Here is a 23825-nt window from a genome sequence, read left to right as displayed (position 1 = left end):
TTGCTAAAAGACTACAGATTCACAACAATAAAATACTTGAGGTTGCTAAAGACTGCTTAGAAGTCCCAGAATAAACCATCTAATTTCACACACAGTTCAAGCACCACTAAAAACATTTAGTGGTGCTTACTTCTTCCAGTGGAAACCAAAGGTGCTCAGCACCCAAAATGTCCGTCCTTTGTTCCCTGAACCAAAATGCCACATATGCCGTTTAAAAGCTGGATGGATCTCTGCCCCAAGAAGAAGGGGACAACCACTCCGTCTTTTTGTTACAATGCTAACTACACTGTGGAAAATAAGCCATACAGTGGTTTGGGAACCAAAACCATCAAGTCTTGCATTATGAAAAAAAGGAAACAAACCCTCCAAGGAGGAGTGACTTCTGACCCAAAACTTTGCAGAGTGGCCCCTAAGCACTCATCAGTAGAAGCACAGGGAAAGAACGCTAGTTCAGAAAAACAGTCATTTAACAACATTTCTAAAGCATAACACATCATCATTTCAGTCATTTCTTAAAATGATCAAGTTCCAATACCACGTGAAAAGTCCAAGAAGCGTCTGCAATGACATTCCATACTTTCCAGGAGAAAGAGGAGGAGGGAGGAGGAGACCATACAAAGAGTTACTAAGCCTTTGTATCAGCCTCTTTTCAGTTGCCCGCATATCGTGCACTTGCGCTTACCTGACCAAGGGAGGGAAGTGTTGCATATGCCATGGGCTGATTCATCATTCCTTTCTGCTTCATGATGAGCATGCGTTTCTGTTCCTCGCTCAGGTGTGCCATCTGAGCTGGTATCTGCGGCTGCTGGGACTGCTGCTGCTGGATGTAGGGCATCATGGGGTTCTTGCTGGGATTTGCCATTGGTGGGGTCATCCTCTGACTCAGCTCAGCATTGAAGTGGGTCAGAGGTTTGGTGTTGCCATAAGAAAGCATATTGGGCTGTTTGCTTAAGGAGTTTGTGCCCAGGTTATTTGGCTGCTGACTGATCATATTCATGTGATTTTGGGGGAGGTAGTTATTAATTGTGGTCTTCTGTGGATTGTTTGCCATAGGAGGCACTATTGGGTTTTGGTTGTTAAAGGCTTGGGGATACATCATTGGACTATTTGGTTTGTCTGCACTGAAGGGTCCTCCGTACGGACTAGATGGAGGGCCCACAGGTGACCAGCTTGAGGGTTGATTTGGATGCTGCTGCTGCTGCTTCTGCTGCATGAGCTTAGCTCTTTGCTGCTGCTGGGCTGCCATTTGCTTGAGCTGTTCAGCTGGAGACAAGTCAGCACTTGGCATATTCACAGGCCCAGGCCCTGATCCTGCCACAGTTGCTGCTGCTGGCTTCATAAGATAGCCATTTCCAGACCGTGTCTGCGTCTGGCCTGGAGTGTGGGCCTGGCTGGGAGTTTGAGGTGACTGAACAACACAGTTTGCTGGTGAGCCAGCAGGGATTGGAGCTGGTGGGGCGCTGGACACAGAAGCTATGCTAGAGGCTGTGGAGACGTTTGAAAATGGAGGACCGGAAGAAGAAGGCCTCACCTGGGGAGACCCTAATGGGACATGAGCAAATGGAGAATGAGATGGATCGCTTTTCACGCTTGAACTCTCTTGAGTCTCTGTGGCAGGCCTGGGAAATTCCGGCTCCTTCTTCTCTTCAAAGTCTTCGTTGAACAAGTCTTGTATATCATCTTCTGGAACGGTGTTTGCTAGTTCGTCTATTAGCTCCTGCCACTCTTGATCATTCAGGTTAATGTCTGAGAAGAGCTTGTTCTGATTTGAAAGAGATGTTTCAGAAGTGTCTATGCAGCTAGGGTCATCCAAAGGCTCTTGCTTTAGCTCCTTGTTCTGCAGGATGTTAAAACTATCGTCTAGCTCGTTGCAACCATTAACAGGGAGCTTTATCTCGGAAAGCCCACCATTTTTACCCAAGTCTTCTAGACCACTACCGTGAGTTCCACTGTTCTGCAGGGGCAGGGGAGCTTTCATGTCAAGCTGGTGAAGAGGAGAAACAGCGGGCAAAGGCAAATTATTGGGCAAGCTGTTGATCGCCTCAATGCCTGGTACATCCTTCCGTATCCGCTTGCTGGTTGGAGAAAAGCTCCCATCGCAAACTCCATTCTGCTGTTCTCCATTGAGAGGTGAACGTGCGCCTTCCAACTTCCTTTTGACTGTCTCCTGAAGCTTAAAGCAAAATGAGAAAAAAAAAAAAAATTAATCAGTTGCAGAGACAAAAAAAAAGTGCTGATGAGCCTTGTGACAGATACAACTCACCAAGCCTACTAGGGACAGTAAGTTTTAAAAACTCTGATTGTGAAGTTTGATTTCATTCCTATGCCTTGATCAATTTGAGAAGAGAGTCTAAAACAAAAAAAACCACCACCAAACCTACCCCTGAATAGGAGGGCACAGGCCCATGGCTGCAGAAACGTAGACTATTGTCTGTGCTTTCCAAGCTACAGGAATTTTACAGAGCAAGTTGATTAATTCAACTTTTTGGTGCCTAACAGTGATGAGACTTAAACAGTGCCTAACACAGTGAGGAGTCTTAAATTGGACCAAAAAAATGGAATCACTAAAATGTACTATTTACTCTGAAAATCTTTTTGTTTGAAGTTTCTAGAAGCTTCTTGAAAAATACCTGCAATACAACTGATTGACTATTTGTATTGAAACATGTGTTGTTGACACTAAAAGTTTTTGAGAAAATTCATTAACATAGTTTCATTTGATTAGCCCTCTGTTCTTGGCTACAAAACATATTGAGAATCAGTTTTAAATGACGAAAAAAATATATCCAGCCTAAAAAATAGAAGACACTTCGCATGATGTTAACTCAATCAAATCACAAAAAAACCCCCACAAACCTGTGTGCTAGGAGCTAATGTAAAAGATAAATAACTAACAAAAACGATAGCAAGACAAGTCTCCAGGAAGGCAATCAAATTAGCTATAAGAATGTTATTAAAAAAATGTATTAATATAAGCTTTAAAGAAGCATAGCAAAGCACTGTAACAACCTACAGTCCTCTCCTACCACACACCAAATGTTAAGTCCCCCGCTTAAGTACCAGGCTAAAAAAAGCATCCCTCTTCGGCTAAGGCAAAAAACAATAGTGGGGAGGGGAGGAAGCAAAGAGGTCACAGCTCTAGCGAACGCCTTCAGGACACACTTGCATCCTTGATACTAGAACAATAGAAGACAAAATACTGAAAGATTTTATCAATTTTTAAAGTATTTTTACTGGTATGAAAATCCCAGACACTCAGCTCCCACCCCTTCCCTAACCTAGAGGTCTTCAACCTTCTTTCTTCCCACAATCCAGATTCCATTTATTTCTCCCATCCCAGAGGGCTAGTTCCCCTTTCATCCCATGTGTAAGACAGGCAAGCAAATCTATATCTCATCCCTATTTTAGAGGGAGTGGTTCTGAGAAGGCTGCGCCCTCCTCTTGCCCTTCAGGCCTGCGTGGCCTCTTCAGCATGCAATGCAGAAGGACACGGTCAATGCACATGTTGCTGCAGTCCCAGCCAAACATGTGTAGGACACTAAGTTACATGCTGGTCCTCTGCAGAGATGTGACCTTTATAACAAAGCAGAAAGGCAAGTCTGTGAGTCCTTAAGCAGATCATCAACTCCTTGATTTGTACTGGAGCAGAAGAGCTTTTTTTATGTGGAAAAATGATTAACACATGGCTAAGAGTCACCAGTGGGTCCCTGTTGGCATACGTGCCCGAGACTTTGCTGCCTGTTTCCCCTGCACAAAGCCAGCACGTGCCAAGCTTCACACAGGCTGAAATTCCTTCTCCTCTTGGCTTCTGTGGTACCACACAGAGACCAACTGCTTTGCGACCACAGCCTCTGCCACATGGACCACTGCTCAGCCGGGTCCTATGCAGCTCCACAGGAGCTGTCCTTACCCTGACTCTTTCCCCACACCAGGTTTCTGGTAGTCAGGGAATAGCAAGGCCAATGGTTTGCACTGAGAAGTTCCTCTCCCTGTGCAGCAGGCTGCAATGGGGAACCCACCTGTGGCAAGGCAGGGTGGGGGGGCACATCAGGAAGGCTGTGAGCATGCTTTGGGCCTCCCCCCTGAGTGTCCCCATCACTGGGCTTCTACTCTTCTCCCCTTGCCCAACCGCAGCAGCTCTTGCCCCCATGAGCTCCGCAGATGCCCGGGGATGGGGTCCTGCATGTGGTGGCAGATGCAGGCGGGAGTGCACACTGCGCCAGCACTCTCTCGATTAAAGCCCAGCACAGTCACGTTAATTAGCTGTGGTCTGCAGGAGCACACCAGGCTGCAGAGCGCAGAGCCCCACAGCACAGGCATCACCTTTTCATCTCTCCGTGGCACGGCAGCAGCAAGCTCTAGCAAGAGGCGCTTGCCCAGGGGTGGTAATTGCCTCATCTGTGCCAGTTAACAGCAATGTTGAAGGTAAGTCAACACTCAGGACTAGTGTGAAGGAGAAAAATCAGATCCCACAAGGAAGCTTATGATATGGGTCTCACCTCTGCTGCTTCCCTCCCCTAAAAGCCTATGTTAAGCTGAATACCACCATATGGCATTACAGCTCCCTGCTGCTTTTTGACCGGTGTAACTGGCATGTGGCAGAAGACTACAGCCGAGCCACTGAGCTTGTTTCACTGATCTTTATATAAACCTGGTTCAGACCCCTGAGACGAGGAAAGAACTATACAGATGTGGTAACGGCACCACTTCACAAGTACAGCAGCACAGTTGCTTCCAAATTTCCTTTCTTCAGAGCAAGAAAAGAAAGAGCACAATCTGGCCTTGAGCGCAGGTGGTCAGTAACACAGTTGATATAATGGCTTAAAATAGCGTATTTAAATGTTGTCCCTAATGGGCCACTCACACAATTTACAGCTGAAATCACCCATTTCAGCTCCTAAGCTGTCTCACTACAAAGTCACTATCTCTCTTTGCCTTCCACATCAGAAAAACAGTCACTGAAGGGCAAGTGACTCAAGACCAAGTTCAATGTGGATGCACACACAAAAACAGGGTTTGAAGAAACGTTCAAAACTTCCGATGGCCCTTTGCCCCGAGTTCATATTGGCCAAATGCTGGGCTAAAGTAAGAACAGTCATACTAAAGGACATGGTGACAGGCTGCTAGTTGTGAAAAAAAGTTCATATAAGGAAGAGATGGGGAAAAAACTTAATTTGTCTTAATGACAAGTCAGGGATTAATGAGAGCGATTATCTCCTGAGAAATACAAGAGAACTGACATTTCACAACAGTTTGAAGGTATCCCTTACAGAATATCAGTAAGAGTGATACACTTTCACATCATTTCACGCTTTCAGGTTTCACATCATTTACTAATTTATCCTGAATCCATCACCTTATTTGTACATAAATGTTTACCAAAAGAATCAAAACTATCTAGTGGCAAACGACCAGCCCTAACAAAATCAGCTCCTAAAGATTTCATCATGTGCTGAAACTTGGACGTCCCCCTGTACAAATACACAGTGACTTTAGTGAAAGTAAAAGCAGGCCCAGTATATAAATATTAATAATCATGTTTATCATGCATTACAACAAAAAGCAGCTTTAACATGGAAACTATTTTCCATCAAATATCAAGTGTACAGAAATCATGCCTTGTTACAAATGAAAACAAAATGAAGCCTATTCTAGGTTTGTAGCTCCACATTATTGTCCTTCAGAGGTTTTAGGATTTGGGGGGTTAACAGACACTAGAAAAAAAAATAATCTTTTTATTTTATTTATTTGCTCATTGAACAACTGTAAGTAGACAGAAATATAACACGAAAGGTTTATTTGAAGGCAACATGCTGGATACAACCTTTGCACGTGGGGAAGCACCTTGGCTCCAGCATTTTGGAGGGGTTGGGAGCTGTAACAATAGATGCATCTCTTCTTTTTGGGGTACAACACAAAAATATTCTTATCAAATTATTTCAATGCAAACATTCATTTTTGTATCTTGATTTCATTATTCCCAATCACCATGTCAACTATTGGGTGGCTTGAATATCATACACTGACCGTATACTGGCACACAGTTTACCACCACCAGGACTCCACAGTGTCTTAGACTAAAATCCCAACACTTCCCCTTACCACCATAAAAACAATGTCTGAAGTAAAACACTCTCCTGTAAAGTGTCTTCCCTCTCCTTCTAAGAAGAGGTATATAGCTTGCGCATGTGATTTACAGTATGCATCATGAAGATATTAGCAGCAGCTTAGAAATTTATGTCTAGGAGCAGAAGACTCTGGGTGCATAAAATAAAAAGGAAAATATTAAATAAAAATATTAAAATAAAATAAAACCCTTGCCAGTTTCATAGGCCTTTAGCTTTATTCACACAAAATACTTGGCCGACGGACCTGCATTTCACAGCAGGTTTCTGCAAAACAGAAGAGAGTGAAGCAGGACTCACTATTCTTTATACGCCTTTGGAGAAACTCTAGTTGCAGAGCAAGAAAAGGTCAAACTTTGGCGGGTTGACTTTTTAAATAACTCCTGACTGGGGTAGAGGCGGGGAGGACAGAGGCTGTGCACGCAAACATGCAGACACATGTGGACCCCAGTGGTCTAATCCAATCTGTCCTGAAATTTTCAACAGAGCTGCTCAGACATGCCACGACAGACCCAATACATAAACAAGAGAGCATTGAGGCTGTCAGCAGGGCTTTCATCTGTGGGGAGAAGCTGCTCCGCTTCATCCCACCAGCAGCAATTCATTTTTCAAAAGAAATGAGACCGAGGTGCTGTTGTTATAGCAACAGCCGAGCCACTCGCTGGCCCATCCTCCACCGTCGCGCTGCCTTCAGTGGGTGGCTGTTCCAGTCATCCACGGGGAGTGACCAGGGCTGTGGCGGCAGCCTAGTCCTTTCACTGCTCTCTAAAAAAAGGTGTGTGTGTGGGGGGGAAGCCGAGAGGCTAAATTCTCTTTACTGCCTGTAGAGGCTGAGAGTGATTTGCAGTGTCTAACACAGGTCCACTTCCACTCGGTTGTCAGACGATCTGTGAGCCCACAGACAAGGAGGCTGGGGTCACTTTTACAGATGCTTTCATGCACCAACTACATAGCAGACACGTTGCTGCTGACTTTTCTCTTGTTAAGGCAGCTCCAACCACTTCAATATGAGGCAAGGGCGACAACTCAGAGGTCGAGCGCGCTCATTCCCCAGTTGTGCTGGGACGCACCTTGCTCCGTAGCTATCTTTGCTCTCCGTGGGAAAGCAGAGAAACCAGCCAAAGCCCAAAGTCCATCTTCCTCAGAGAAGATGCATGTTTACAAAAAACAAGGGTTATCATATTCTCCACACTGCTTTTCTGTGACTCTTTCTGTTAAAAATAAAAATTGATCTTTTCCATTCCTGTCGTCGAATCACGGTCTGGCCCACCAGCTGTCCGCGTTCAAATGGGCCTCAGTTCCCTTCCAGGGCAATGACTCAGTCTTGGCCCTTCCTGCAGGACTTCTACTCTCCTTCCCATCAGTCTGTCTGGCTTAGCACGTCTTCTTCCAGGTGTTCCTGAGCTTGCCCCACCTTTCTTCTCCCTTCCTCTCCTTGAACTTCTCCAGAAAGATCTTGACCCCCCCCACCTCTGACAGGGAATGGTCACCACGAACTCTGCCAAACACCACCCCAATTCAGCCATCTCCAGCCTGCACCCTGAGACCAGGTCAAGTTCACTCCTTCACTTCTTGTGCTGCACTCAACTCTTATCAACACTTAGCCAGTGTCCCAGGGGTTGCTGTGAAGTGACACTAAGCAATTTGATGTGACAGCTCTCCTAAGCAAAGATGTAATGGTCATAACGACCTCATCTGAGATCAATAAGGAATAATCAATATTGCCATTTGCATGCCAGCAATTCTGCTTCAACATCTGAAAGGATTCCTCATTTCCTGCACACCCTTCTGAGACTGCCCTTAAAAAGTCAACGGTGCCAAAGGGCGCCACTGCCTGAGGTACAACCACATCTTATGACCAGTGTCTGAAGTCCAGCAGCTCCACTGTGGCCTCTTAACAACACTTGCTGCAGGTGTCACACAGAGATGGTGGGGAGCGCAGGACAGCCTTTCAAAAGCCGAGTCAGAGCTGAACTCAGACAAGCGGCCAAGCAAAGCGGAGGTGGGTTACATACCACTGCTTCCAACAAATGAAAGTATTTCATGCATCAAACCACTCCCCTACTACTCTAATTTCTTCACACTGCTGAAAGCGCTGCACCGATGCCTGCTAACTCACAGGATGAAGCCTGACGTAGCAAATTGATTTTGGATCGCAATTGCTCACTTAAAGCACATGCTGTGCTCTTCCATGCTGGGCCTGCCTGCCCAGTTCTTGTTGGCGAGGGCAATGTTTCAAACACGCAGGAAATTCATATTGTGAAATCTGTTTGAAGTTGGTAAAATCTTGATCTGCCGACCTAGCCAGTAACCTGTTCAACTCTGCAGGCTCACAGAGTAACCTCTGCCTCATGAAGGAGGTCAAACCTTTGCCTGTTACCCACGCTGCTAAGGGCTGCTGGGGGACTCTGCCATCGACCTTGTTTTTGCAAACAGTCATCAGAAGAACAAACCGACTCCTATTAACGATAAGAAGTAAAAGATGCTCAGGGCACCAGTTAAACCTGAAAGAGCTAACAGTGAGGAAAATGATCCACTTCCTCACATTTTAGACGGGCTGGTCGGACAGGAAGGGTTGCTCTCTCAAGCAGCGAGAGTACCAGCTGTCTGGAGGCAAAGCAGGCAGCGCAGGGGTGTGCAGGGCCCTCGCTGGAGCTGGCTGCCCCGGCCAGCTGTCCGGCTCCCAGCCACCAGCAGGAACTGGATCACGCTGGGAGGTCAAGCGGAGGACAGGGAAGAAGGGTTACAAAAAAGGCACTGGATGAGAGCAAAACAGCGACAGCACTGGCAAAGTCAAACCAGGCAAACGCCGTGACTCTACCTGCCCTCAGTCAGCCAGGTAAGGATGCTGATGTGTGCTGAAACAGCTCAAGAAAAGCAAGAACTGGCGTGAGCTTTCATCAGAGTTTTGAGAGGGGGATGAGCAAGAGAAGGGAAGAGACACATTTCTGTAGAGACGGAGAGAGAAAGAGAAGTAGTTTCCCCCCATGGCTCGACTCTGCCTGACCACATGTATTTTCATCGCAGACTGAAGAAGTTTTGTACTTCCATTGCTCAGGTTGTGTGATAAGAGGACTTCCAGCTGTGTGTATTAATTTCATCAAAATAAAAAAGATGAGCACATATATCTTTACTAAAGTTTATTGCAGTCTTTTAAACCACCCCATTGCATTGCTGCCAGAAAGACATTTTCTTCTGTAGAAATGAACACTGGAGAACGCCTAGCTAGTGAGGGATGCAGGAGTGAAGAAATCTGTACAAAAATTAGTGGAGAAATATATCCAAAAAATACCAACTATGCTGCTCAAATTGTATGTGTCTAGAACAGGCTGGGGAAAAAACTGTGACCCTTCTGAAGCATAAGTGCATATATCATATCAATTCCAGTTTGCCTTTAAAATATTTTTCTTTCATAATTTTTGTCTCTCCCTCTACACAACTCCAACTTAAATTTGAATGCAAAGACACTAAATGACATGGGTCTGAGGAGATTTGGCATACAGGGTCCCTGAGGAAGCTGTTGAGTAAAACACAGGCAATGGATGCAATTCATTTTCTCAGTACAAAATTATTCACAAGTTTAACTGGACTTTAGAGCACTAATTATTTCATGGATGAAATGCTGTCATCATTGTCGAACAGCTTTCCTGCCCGAGTAGGAAATTGCTTCCTCCTCTTCAGGTCCATCCAATTTAATCCCACTTTAGCCCAATGGGGTAAACACTGGCAAAGCAGTAACCTCATCACTTAGGGAGTGCCAGCATTCCTCTATTTGTGCAAAAGTCTTAATGAAGGTGCTAAGAGCCTGAGAGCTAAACTACTTAGCTGGCAGTGCCTACTCCTGTCTATCACATAGAAAAGCTGAGCTACACTCTCCCTGCAACCGTCCTCGCAGACAGCAGGAGCTACATTTTCAAAGCGCGTTATGAGGATTTAGTCAGGCAGCCTCTAATTGACTTGTCTGGGAGTTGTGCTGATAAATCTTCACCCTTTGAAAACATTCCCAATCTGCTTTGTATCTGGACAGGAGAGGAAACTAATGATAAAAAGCAGACGCTGCAGATTATTAAAGCTGTACCTCCTGAAGAACTCCTGCAAATCAGGGTAGAAAAAAAAATGCAGGAACCTCTTGTGTTTTAAACTAAGAAGCAGTAAAGCAACATATCCAGTGTTGTTGCACATGTACCATAGCTACTCATTCACTACTCACTAGGTCTTTAAACCGCATATGAGACACTAGAAATGGTCTCCCAGGGAAAATCTTGCCCTGATTCATCCCTGGATGGACACAAGTTGTATCAAGTCAGTGAAGTGCACTGGTGCCACCCTGCTTGCCTAGTGAAGGGGCATTTGGGACAGGAAAGTGTTCTCATGCTCTGCAAAGGAGCAGCAGCTCTCTGACACAGCCTCTGCTTTCCTTCATCATTAAGGCACCAGTAGGATATGAGCTCTGTTTACGACTTCAGAACCGACAGACTAAAATCTTGTCTAACTGCTGTAAGGGAAAAGCCCTTCCTATGCTTAGAGCAAGCAAATTACCTTCCAGTTGCATGCAAAGTACTGCCATGGCACAATCTGCATGCATAATATAATACTCCAGAATATTCTTGGAGAAACTCCGAAGAAGGAGCCGGAAGAGACAAGGGATGGTGGAGGCATGACAGTACTCCCCCGATCACACTGTTGGTTTCCATGGACTATAAGCTTCTATTCAACCTCTTTTATTACCAAAGCCTGTCTAGTGTATGATCCCTAGAAGACCAATAGCAAGCTGTCAGAAGGCTGAACTCAGAAATGGTATGGTTGTCTCCCATTCATTTCACCGGTCTTAACTCCCAACAAACACCACTTCATGTCAACACGGCTACTTATTCCACAGTTGCATGAAGTAGCATCTTCCAGTTCCTCAAATCAATGTGGGGTAAGTAATTTTCAGGGATTCTTCCACGTGACTAAGTTCAAGTTCATGCTTTTTGAAGCAAAGTGTTTGATACAATCAGAAAGGGAAGGAAATGAGAGCCGGATGGTCTATACACTGTGCCCGTTCAAGCTCACATTTTAGTCACCTCTTGGGGTAACATCATCATAAATGAAACTTCCATTTGAAAATAATTTAAGATCAGCATTAACAGATTTCCACAACTAACACATAAAAAAAGAAAAATCTTGTGAATCAACAACAGGACAAGTTATACTGTGCTGCAAACAAAATGGTGAATTTATGCCAGAGCTTGTCTCTGTAAGCCTACCTCCTCTTCCCCAGCTGTCCCTGTGCCTGACTGTGCAGCTTGTCTGAGGACGTAGGTGACCTGAAGATTTCTTTGCAAGGACAAATACTTTTAAAGGAGTGTAGGTTATCTAAGTACAGGTTAAACAGTTAACAGTGCAATAGGCATTGCAAAGGAGACCCAAGCATGGGGGGAAGGGGATGGGAAATAAATCTTTTGCATGCTAATGAATTAATACTCATATTTTTCAAAGTCCTAATTCTAATTATGCTCCTGAGCCACGTATTTTACAGAAAGAAAAAAAATAAACATAGGACAGATGAGTCTGGAAGTAGAATAGTGCTAGGCTATAGACCATTAAAAAAAAAAAAAAAAAAAAATCAAACAACTAACTGAAAATTCTAAACTAGAAAAGATATCAGAAACATCCAAAATGGATCTGGCTTTTTCCTTCATCCAAACAGTTCCCTGATCAGCACAATCAGCTTGAACCATCTCTGGGAAATAAGAGCAATGCTGGAACTGCTTGTTTGCCTTGCCTTTGCATATCTATTTAAAAGAATGCATGCAGCAGCAGTTTTGTAAGACTCCTGTACAAAACCCATAGCTCAATCGTGAGAGGTCCTGAAGCCCTCAGCTCCTGTTAAGTTCACTGGGAATTAGGGGTCCATTGATAAGATCACTTCTGCACCAAAATTTCTTGAGAGATGGACACTAAGTCTGGCGGAACAACTCTTCTTTACATTCCCTTTTTGCTTTTAATACAAGTTATAGTCAGCACTGTAAAAAATATTGCAGGATCCTTGAAGATCTGTGAAGACTAAAGGAGTCAAAGGATTGTAGAGGATGCCCCAGACTTGTTTTGAATTATTCTGGGCACAGTTTGAGAGCTATTTGCCATGGGCTAAAGGCCAGACAGCACTGAATAGCAGTTTTGCCCTAAATATGGCCAAGCAAACCATACAAACTTTACTTCTTTGTTGCCTCAGTGCCTTCACCTCAAGCTGACCTTGGGTCCCACAAAGGCATGCAAAAACAACTAATGGAAAAGTACGTGTCTGGTCTCCCAGATCCCAGCGATTATCAGAGTCACAGAGTCCCAAGGCTGGACCTGCTGTGTGGGGTTAACTGCAAATGCACTATTTAAGTCTACTGACGAAACATAAGGAAGAAGAAAAGAGATTTTAAGCAAATCAAGGCTCTGATTCAGCAAAATATTTAAGCCCGTACCTTGAGTACCCTAAGCAACCTAAAATACAAAGAATGATTTAAGCAATGAACAACTTAATCAGACCAAGGCCTTTGCTCAGGTCTTACCTTCCTTATTCCATCTACAGCAGCTGCCTCCACCCTCGGATAAACCTCTTCCTCTCTCCCATCGCTAGTCTGAATATACATACACAGTGTAGTTGATTCGCATATGTGCACTGGCTTCATGCTTCCCCAAAGGACAGATCCTAAAAACGATGCACTGTTGCAATCTGGTCAATCTTTTCACTCCCTGCACATACCTGGAGCACCTAGGAAAGACAGGAGCCACGGGAAACCTGCCCAAGCAATTCATACTGTTTGCTCGTGGCTTTCACGCCCTTCTAGTGGGCAGTGTGGACCGTTTCTCCCAGTGTCCCCAGCACCTTCCTCAACAGTGTGAATGCACATTTGCTTGTCACATGATAATGATGCCCAACATGGGCACAGATGCCAGTGTTGGGGAATGGGCTGCGAGGCACCTAGAAAAGATGGTTACCAGGAGCAAATGCCAGCAGTGCCTATAAAATCACCTGGCCTAGAGCCCTCCTTCTATTGATGTCTGAGTGACATCAAGAAAAAAGGTGCCTGTGCTCAATCTAAATGAACTACACTGACAGGCGGGGAAGGGCCCACCTCAGCAGAGTCTTGTGAATAGACGTCCCATGCTTGCCTGCTCTGCCCTCCTTCTAAAGCTGTTATGTGAAGTTTGCAGATACCTTATCACCACAGTATCTTATCATTGAATACTTTTGAAAAAATGTTAGCTACTGTTAGGGGGAAACCACATCTCTACTTTCTTAAGTCACCTATGTATAAAGGTGCTCAGTTCTGCTCAGAGCTTGTCTAAAGCAACACAGTGTCCCAGAGTACAGCAGCAGCAGCCTGTCTGCAGGCAAATTCCCCAAGTTGCTAGCTGTCGGGTGGTTGAACTCATTGTAGCAATGGCCGGAAAAGTTTGCCAAAATCCCAAAGGTGTGTAAGGCTTTGTGATGTCTCCATACAAACCAAAAAGATGACCAGGAGAAAGGTGGTCAGTGCTCTGCTAAACAGGTCAAATTCCCAGTTAGTTGTGGCTGCACACCAGAATAGTATCAGGCACTTTTATCTATTTGTGTATTTTGAAAACAGCCCCCCAAGGGAAGGAACTGCAACTCGTAATGCTACATATGTCTGTACATGCCCATTGTGCACAACACAGGTTTTTTTTACTTCTTCCTTTTGCTGGCAAAAAAAAATTCCCTGCATTTTCCACACATGTGCACACATGCACACATAGTTGCTGCCCATGATACTCACATGGGTTTTCATCTCGGCAATCTATGCATACTAAGCATATATCAGCAGCTAATCCGAATTAAATTTAGACTTCAAGTCCCATTCACCACTGAGAGTTTGTGCCTTTAATAGTGTCAAATAAACACAAGAAGACAAAAAAGCATTTGCTCTTGTTAGATGCTGTAGGTAAGACTGAGTCACTGCGAACACTACAGTTCTTTCCTAAACCCCTTGGAGGTATGAAGCACAAGACATTATAAGTTTGCTGTTAGATAAGCCATAGAAATGCACCATAAGCCAGCTGTGCATTCATATAATGGGCTTCCACTAATCTTATTTTCCTTCTTAAAAGACTTCTCATTCCCACCTTTTTCTCCTGTTCTAGGAGTGATGAGCCACCTAGTACTAAGGCACTTTTAATTTGTTAGTCTGGAGATAAAGTACTCGGGCTACTACCAGAATTATGCGGATTTTGGTCTCAGAAACACAGAGGTGGGCTGAATCTAAAAAGAAAAAAACCTATTTGTGTCACAAAAAAACCCACAAACCATCACTTTGCACTTAAATGGTGTCTGTCATTCAGATGCAAACATATATTAAACCTCTGAATTTTGCTTAAGAAAACAGAGCAGGAAGCATGCCTAAAGCTGTATATGAAGTCAGTGGCAGAGATCTCCCAAATCCTGTGCCCAGCCAATGGGAATACAAAATACTTTATATCTTCTCAGACCAATAGGTGCTTTTACTTCTCTTTCTTTTCTTATTCAGGAAAAAGAAAGGGTGGGGGGAAAGCTATGAACAGGACAGAAAGAGCCTGGGAACTCCTGTAGGCACCATAAGAAAGTTGCAGGCAAGAACAAGTCAATTCATTCCAGTCTTAAGGATGCAATTCATACCCCCTATACCAGACTGAGATAGGAATGAGATAAGTCATGCTCTAGAAGTGTCTTTTTCTTTTCACTGACCTTAAAGGGAGCCTTGGTAACTAGCTCAAAGAGAGGCATCCACAGTCAGATGCCTGCATCTGGACCCTCCCCAAGCCACCAACATTATTCACCCAGTCACAATTAGGGCACTAATTACATACTGCTGCTGTTAACATCTGTGTTTAATAAAGATTTCTGCCTGCATGGGTCGGGTCTTTCCCCCAGTTTCATTTCCAGAGGCTTCAATTTTGTCCCATTAAACTCTAAGAAAAAAAGCTTGAAATCTTCATAGTTTGGCCTATAATTATGATACCGCATTTGCTCTTGGAAAGAGTCTTACTTTCTTGTAGTGCCAAGGGAAAGAAGGTTGAGCAGCTCCAAGTTCTTGCTTAGTAACTTACATGCTTAATCACTTCTAGATTATTTAAAAGAGGCAAGGATAAGGGGAGAGGTAGCAGGAAGGGCTGCGAGTTTAAATTACAGATAAATAGTAGTGTTAGAACCATGATGGTCTAAGCGAAGTCTGTAGAGAGGAAAAAAAAAAGTATTTTTAATTAGATGCACAGATAGCAGGGAAATATAGACAAGCTTTGGGGTAAGCAAGCACTTCTTCCTTCTTAAATAACAGTTGTAGTAACCTTAACAATGAGCAAGCATGCTTAAGAAATGATGGAAAATCATGTAGATATCAAGCATATAGGATTGTGTGCAAATCTGCTGTGTGATAAAGCTTCCCACAGTATAAAAGTTTGTTTTTAAAGGAAATTACATGGGCAGCAGGTTGAGGTTTTTCCTAGGGCTATTTACAATACTCCTTTCTTTTTCCTTCTTTCTTCTAAGCTTTTCAAAACTGTCAAATGAAAACAAAAGCCTGGCAATTAGCATATTTCAGAATTACATTAAGGGCCCAGCTTTAAAATGCCCAGCTGCCCGAGACTGACTTTTTTTTCAATGCCAGGTGGAAGACACAAGGCCAAGAACCAACCTTGAATACTGTGGGTCCTGATGGCTGTAGGATTTGCAGGAGACCGTGGTCTCAGTATGTCTGGGGACATGTCGCTACTTTTTTTTTTTTTTTTACTTTTTTGCCAAAACCAAAGCTGTCTGGTATTGCCAAACTCCAAATTCAGATCCACAATAATCATATTAGAAGCATTTGACACTGCAAACATAGAGGATTTTCCTGACTCATCAGTAAAGTAGTGGCAGCCTTCTCCTTGCTAATGAGAAAGGACTGCAATGCCTGAAACTAGAGCAGGTATTTTTCCCCTCAAGTGTTCCCTATGTCTCCATAAACTACCCAAGGATGTTCTCTCCGTACAGGGCCTGGAAATGTGACCAGACAGCGAGCTACTAAATGGGTACTGGGTGAAAGGCTCCCTTAGGAGCTGTGGGGGGAACACAGCAGGGCACAGCGCCCTTCTTGGGAACACCGTCTCTCCACGCAGCCACTGTCTAGCAGAGGTTCAAACCACAAGGATTCAGGCTAAACCACAGAACCATACAGAGTCGCCTCTTGGTCTCAGCACAGCAGGGCTGCAGACAGCCTGTGCGCTCTGGCATTCCCAGCTTACACTCCAACGTCTCTTAGTAAAGGCATGCAGGCAGGAGTCCCTGGGGATAAAGCTGCTCTCGTGAGGGGCTAAGAGCCACAACTGGTCCCTGCCTCCTCCACCTCCCCATAGCTCTGCCAGACCCCTGAAGCTCTCATCTGGTTGGCAGCAGCCATCAGAGAAGGCTATGACAAACAACTGGCAAGCTAGCAACGGTGGCGGCAGCTCTACGCAGTGATGGGAGGCTTCAGGGAGCTGGGGATGAAATGTGCATCAGGCAGGTGGGGAACATTTGCTCCCTCCCCTTGCATAGTCCCATCTTTTTTCCTCTCCTGTCACTGTTCCCCATATTTTCACAGTTCAGATCTCACAGCCTCACATGTAAGTTATGTGGCTGCAGAAGGCAAAGTGGGTCTAGAGTGTTAGCCTTACTTCTGACAGTTACAAGGCCTCTTCTTGCTCCCACCCTCAGCGCATATTCATATTTTGCGATCAGCCTCTCCCCATCTATCTGACTGCTTTCTTCCCAGCTCTGCTGGTGCTTACAGGTCTTGGAAAACACCATGAGAAAAACTGACCTCATTAGCAGTTTCCTCAAAAAGTCAGTTGGAGCTGGGTGTCCATCTCCTCCAGCAATTCTCAAACTCACATAGAACACATGAAAGGAAACAATGCCTAGGGTTGATCCAGGAATCCCAGCTACTGCCAATGAGAGGAATTTGCATAACTTGCCCCCATCTGCAGTGCAAGCAAGAAGTTTCTGCTGCAACTGTTTCTTGGCTTTCCTCATTTCACCCCACCCTGCAAGAACAAGAAGAAACCTTTTTCACATATGCAGGGGGCTGCAAAAGCAAGCCGCTTACAGATGGGCTCAGCAAATGATTCTTATACCTGTGATGGCTAGAAGATGGGAAGATACGCCAGGGAAGGCTGACTCTGTGCCTGCTCTTACACTCTGCTTACTGATTTCTGTTGAAGAGAGGACACTGGGCTAAATGCCCCTTTGAAATGACCCAGTACAACTGTTCTTATACCCACAGCGCCTGCAGAAGAAAAGCTACTTAGAAGCTTTTTACTAAAATAAAACAAACAGAACCCTCCCTCTACCAGTTTTTGAATGTTCTAGTTCTGAAGCATTTTGATGATAATACATTATTTTATAAAGCTGCAGCTATACAACGCAAAGTGGTACAAACTCATTTCCAGTGACCCCTAAATAAAGAAGAGTCAGTGCAGGAATAACAACCTTAAGCACTTGCTTAACTGCTTTTTGAACATGGACTAAATGCCAGAGTGCAGTCATCCTATTAAAAGATAAATGACCATACTTTCTCCTCTTCCCCTGGTCCTCCCCCACCTCCTCCCAAAACTCCCAGCTCCAACATAACTGTGACCTACCTATCTGATTTTGGGTTCCTAAAGACTATTATTGCAGTTCGGTTATCTAGAAGGAAGAACTGTGATAACTGTCACACCAAACATGAGGAGGCATAAGTAAGCGATTTTAGCTGTTAGTTTTTCTAGAGGATCTCAACATTCTTTATAAGGAGAACACTTCTTACTAATATCCAGGGCATACAATATAAATAAAAGATTATTTCATACATAGAGTGGGTATTCACAGTGAAAGGCCATGGAAAGTGAAAGACACCAGTGGGAGCAGCAGACAAGGGAGCCTTGAGGCCGAAATCTTCAACCTGCCGAGGCCCCTGATATGAATGACAATATTGTGTACAAAAAAATAGGCTTTGCTAGAGAACAGCACTGATAGAGTCGCTTAAGGAAATGTGTAGTCATGATACTAAAAAATGTATTTTCTCTGCTTCATATGCATAATGGGATCCTCTCCAAAAATGTAATCTAATTGAATTTATTTAAACAATCAACTCATTAAATTCTTGAAAATATAGAAGAATAAATACATGGAGATCCCAGGTAGGCAAAGAGACTATTTATTCTTTTTTCTAGCTTTCCTTACTTTTCACATATGATGCTGTGACTCAAATAAACTCCACAGAAAAAGATCACTAAATTGATTTTTAATAGGGAAGGAAAAAAAATCAACCTCATTGGCAGAACTTGAACTCCATTCCTCAGAATGATTAGTTTGGCCACTGGAGGGCTCCAATATTGTTCCATAAAAGCAAGAGAAAGTTTACTAGGAAGAATAAACACATAACAAATAGCCTGGGCAATAAAGTTCAAACATAATACGCCGCCCAAAGATCTATGGGCTTGCAAGCATTTCGTAAGAGTCAGAGCTAATTTAACCGTTGTTTTGCTCCTGTAGCACAAAAGGAGTTGAAGAAGAATGATTTTCTTACAGTCTGGCTATAAACATCTCCTCAAATACAGCACCTATTAAAATGATTTTTGCACACAATAGTAGAATGACTGGGTGTCTGCAGAAAAGCAAAATCCATAGGTTTCATTGGTGTATGTCAGTAAGACACTTCTGTACGAAAGCCCAGTGCTGCAGAGTACAACAGAAGTACATTCTCTGTCCCTCTCATGACTCCAGTCTTCTCAATGAAAGTTTACCAAGATAAATCATGCAACTCAGCAGCTGGGAGCACAGGGAGGAGAGCCTGCTACAGAAAGTCCTTTGCCTTTTATTTTCTAAGAGGATTTATATGTTCAGGTATAGAAAGTCAAGGAATAACTGGCCCTAAACTAATAAAACTAATTTTCCCAGTAACACGGCAGCCAAGATTTTATCAGAAAAATGTATGTGGTCCTGCAGAAGCCAGTAGGGGCACTGATGTCAGCTGATAAGCTAATGACTGCAGCTTATCAGCTGATAAGCTAATGGCTGCAATGCTCCACTTAAGGATAAAACAAAAGCTATTTCAGTATAGGAGCATGAGAAAAAGTATTTCAGACATCATTCTATCTACAAACTTACAGAAGGGAGCAAAATGTCGAAGTACCCCCCGCACACCCCAGTCTGTCTCTTTGGGGGTGGGGGAAATTAATCCTGGGCTGAGATCCTGAATGCTGGAAGTTTCACACTGAGCCAAATTTTACAGCTGAGTTAAGCACTCCTGAAAATAAAGAAGGTTTATTAGAAATACTGAAAGATGCTAGTGGGTACTATGATAAGCCCAACTGAGCACTGTTCTTGTTTGATGAAGTGTACTGTATTGGGCTGATGCACAAAACATCGTGGTTTGCTGGCACTTTGCCCTGCACACACTATTTTTTCCGCTTCTTCAATGTAAAGGAAAAAAGAAAAAAAACCAGCTTGCTTAAAATATCCCTGCTGCTCTCCTGTAGCCCCTTCCTCCAGCACATCACATGTTAATGCCAATCTGCTGGGAGACTGCAATTCGAACATAATGAGATATTAATGAGCTTTGCACATGTCCCCAGTCGCAAGTTCCGCCCCCCCCCCCCCCCCCCCCAGCTCATTTCTCACAAACCTACAGAGATGCTTTGCTTGTTTTCCTGACACTGCATTTGTGTCTCCCCCATCCTGCCCCCCCCCCCAGGCAAGCCCTGCCGCACCGTTCCCCTTAAGCTGCCAGCTAGCTCTAAAGAGCACCAAATGGGCTGGCACCGTCTTGTTTCCTGGCCTAATGGATGCTTGTTTAAACACTGGAGCTGTTTGCATTGCTGCGGCTCACTGCGTGTTAAACACAGTCCTCTGAAACCCTACGCCAATCCAATAAAGGTATCGGCAGTTCAGCGTGGGGAGGCAATTACTATAAAGTCCCAAGTGTGCCTTCTAAGCTCAAGGAAGGAAAATTTGATCGAACAACTAAAAGCAAAACCTGATTCGGTTCAGCATCACGTGGAGGACACAAGGTTTAACTGCAGCCAGGCCTATGGAGGGCAGGAGGAAATCAATGGACGAGCTGGGGAGAGCAACTGCACATTGTTAAGAGGGCTTTAAGCTGGCCTGTTAGCAATGCTCTCTGCTGCCTTCAGAGAGCTGCCTACCTCCCCCTTCGTCTATATGCCAAGGTGTGCTGTCTTGTCTTTTTTTTTTTTTTTTTTTTAAATGATATGCTGCCAATTTCTTTTCACCCTTCATCAATTCTTCAAACAATTCTTCTTCTGGTAAAGGTCCTTCCCCTGTACAAAGTCATCGACATATCAAAGGGGAAGTGTTACACAGGAACAGCTATGACAGAGGGTTGATGGTAACCAAAAAAAGATCTGTGCTTCATCGAGAGATGAAAAAAATCCAAATCTCAGACTAATGATAGTCAATATTTCAATAGACCAGCTCTTTACCTGGCCAAGGGCAGAAAATCAAGGGAGGAAGCAGCTGTATTTCAATTCATTTAATCCACAGAAACAAAGCTGCTTTAAAATGTTCTACTTCCTTTACTTTTAAGTGAGAGATAAGGAGATGGGGGAGTGAGGGAATGTTTCCATTTCATATTTTTTTTTTTAAATAGATTTTAAACAGCCTCTATAAGATGGCCTCACTCCGAGGGCAGCTTTGCAAATGATGTGGAAAGTTTTCCAAGCACTTGTCATGGCCACAGCTACCCTCAGGAACCTAGGAAAAGGGGATTTGCCACACCAGATCAGGCCAGGGAGCCAGCAGGCTTGGCATCGTTCCCCTAGCTGCATCCCACACCTCGGGCTGCCGAGGGGGCTAAAACCCTCCTCCCCCCTCCACAGTGCAGGGGAGGGATAGTGCATACAGCTGGGAATTAGGGGAGATATCTTTGAGGGGGAACCTGCCCTCCTCAGAGCCCAGTCCCCAATCCTGTGGGCTGGGTTCATCCCCTGGAAGGATGCAGCCGGCAGTGCACAACTGGCACCGGCCTGTGCCCAGAGCTACCCGTCATCGTCCCAGCCAGGGCTGGCATCTGGCTGATGGGCTTAAGGATCAAGCTGTCCCTTCAAAGCAAAGTTATCACAGGTCAGAAATCCAGTGTGATCCTAAGAAGTGCAGGCTGAAAGGTAGAGGGCTGTGCCAATTAACTGATTACCAAAGGATAAATGTCACTGGGCTGCCAGCACTCCCGGCTGGAGACACTGCCGTTCGCAACACTGAAATGAGGAGGGCAGGGAGAGGAAGCACTGCCTAGTTTTAAAAAGGGCTATCTGCGGGGGGAGATAGTTTCCTTATTTGATTTTACAATTTAAGAGAACAACTTGTGGGGAGAGGATAGAGTTAATCCCAAGATCTCGCCTTCCGCACTCCGGACTTACTCTGGGAGCTACAAACCCCCTGTGGACTCAAAACTCAGTGCAAGCAACAGGATGCCACTGGCAGCCTGAGTACAGCTAGTTAAAGAGTGACTGCCTGATGGGTGTTTTGACAGAAATTAGGGCCTTTCAACCAAGAGGGAAGAACTGTTGGGAAACATCTGTTTTGTTAAAAAAAAAATAAATAAAATAAAAAAAGCACAGTAACTTTCCTATTTTCAGTTTTGTAGCAAAATACAAACAAACAAACAGCACTTGTTTTTGCTGGCATTGCTTGCCAGCGCTGAGGGGTGGGGGGAGGATGAGCTGGAGACATAATGTCTAGGTAAAGGGGGAATCCTTCCACATACTGCTCTTCAGTTAGGGCTTTGAATCTGGAGATTTAATTTCCACACCTTACAACAAGGATCGCTACTAAGAAGACAGGGCAAAGAGCACCGTCCTCGTGGGTGGAGCGATGCAGCAGCCAGAGCTAACCAATACCAAAACAAACAAAAACCAGGCTGTCTTGAAAGCATCAGACTCGGAGATCCCCGAGAGACTCTTGTCACATTACAACTCCTTCCCTCTCTTGAAGCTGAGAATACGGCTTCTGTGAGAGCTTGAGAAACCCACTCACCTACTCACCAGTGGTAAGTGGAATGATTTCCTGATGAGACTGGGGAAGGATGTGGCTCTCGAAATCATCAGCTTCTGCAGAATCTAGCCTTTAATTTGAACAAAACAAAACAACAACAACAAAAAAAATCCAGCCCTTGTGATTGCACAGATAACTTTCCAAATACGACCCACTGCTGTGCTGTGTTTCTGAGTCTGCAGACAGGCTTCCCCTGTTGTTCCCAAGAAGCCGCACAGTGAAATCAATAAGACTCATTAATGATAATCAGTACCCTATGGGCAGCAGCAAAACTGACAAGAATCCTGCCAGTTTTGTCCTTCTGCTGTTACTTGGGGAAGCTCTGATTGACAGGAAAGGTGGATTTCCCACTTGCTTGCATTCAGTAGTGAGAGGTAGTTGCAGACAAGAGTCCTGTGGGAGGGTCCAGCCACAGCATCCCACAAGGACCATCAGCATTTGCTCTAGTCAGACAAGGGCTTTGCACTCTCACAATCACCTATACACAGGATGAGGCTCTTTTCTTTCTTCTTTTGCGTCCTGATCTACTGCTCATCCCTGAACACAACAGGCTTTCCCGCCTCCTGACCCCACCAAGCTGGTGAGCTGATAAGCTTCAAGTCCTGACACAAGCCATACCCTCAGCTTTGAGATGCATGGGGAGCCGTATCATGAAAGAGAGACTAAGCTTTTAAATAAAGCCACACAGTGGCCTAGATGTTATTTTCACTCTCTTAACTCCGGCAGTGACTAGAGGATCTGCCACCCATTGTCTTCCCATCTGTCGCTGGTGAACCACTAAGGAGATATTTTGGGACTCAAGGAAGGGACCCAATGGTCCCTTCAGCTTCTTCAAGGTCTGCCTCCCCCCCAGCTCTCCTCCCACTTCAAGGATTTCCAGTTTTTGCCTGTTCCCTTCAGACCAGAATCTCCTTGGGCACCAAGCTGGCCCGGGACCCTGTCACGCATGCTTTCTGACACGAACCAGCACAAGCGACAAAACAGATGTGTAGACGGGGCCACTGAAGATGAACTCCCATGGAGATTTTCATTTCAGGATGAAATTATTACTAATTTTTAAGATTCAGTTACTTGAAGGCATACATTGCACACTTGTTAAAAACATATTTCACTATTTGATTTAAAATGGTACCTCTGAAGGGACTGATTGGTTTCCATCTTTGAGATCTGACTCAAGGAGATACGCAAAAAACACAGTAAAGTTTAAAGCAGCAAGAATTTCCTCCTTCCCATCCCCTTTGAATAAAATGCACCATGATAGCACAGCTATACATTTACAGTTTGAGTGGATCATTCCTGAGAATAAAATAGCCTTTTCCAGAACCTAGGCCTAGACAATGGAGATAGTTTCCTATTAATCAATATTGTGGAAGAAGTATAATAAATTGATGTCTGTACATCCAATGTCTGTAATCTGCTTAGATAAAAATCCTGAATGTTCTTATAATTCACACTTTCAAGGGAAATAAATGGAAGTATTGACAGAGCCTACATTTATCAGGAGCAAAACTGGGGGGGGACGGGGGATGGGGGACGGGGACGACGACACGGACACGGAACGGACAACAGGACGACCTCCTAAGTGCTTCTCGAGCATAGTATCATCTCATCAGATGATGCACAGGGTGATGCTGAGGTAAAGGAAATGGAGAAAATGCCAT

General features: G+C 44.4%; 1 protein-coding gene across 1 annotated transcript in view; it reads right to left on the bottom strand.

Moving 5' to 3' along the window:
- Window positions 1–23825, bottom strand: part of MAML3 (mastermind like transcriptional coactivator 3) — a 249110-nt gene that overhangs the window by 89406 nt on the left and 135879 nt on the right. The window contains exon 2 of the mRNA XM_076337196.1: window positions 683–2173. Within this exon, the coding sequence (XP_076193311.1) occupies window positions 683–2173 (1491 nt within the window). The remainder of the gene's footprint in view (window positions 1–682; window positions 2174–23825) is intronic.

The sequence above is a fragment of the Aptenodytes patagonicus genome, chromosome 4, assembly GCF_965638725.1.
Source record: "Aptenodytes patagonicus chromosome 4, bAptPat1.pri.cur, whole genome shotgun sequence".
NCBI classification, from domain to species: domain Eukaryota; kingdom Metazoa; phylum Chordata; class Aves; order Sphenisciformes; family Spheniscidae; genus Aptenodytes; species Aptenodytes patagonicus.
The sequence above is the reverse complement of the archived record's forward strand: the minus strand, read 5'-3'. Positions and strand labels throughout refer to the sequence as shown.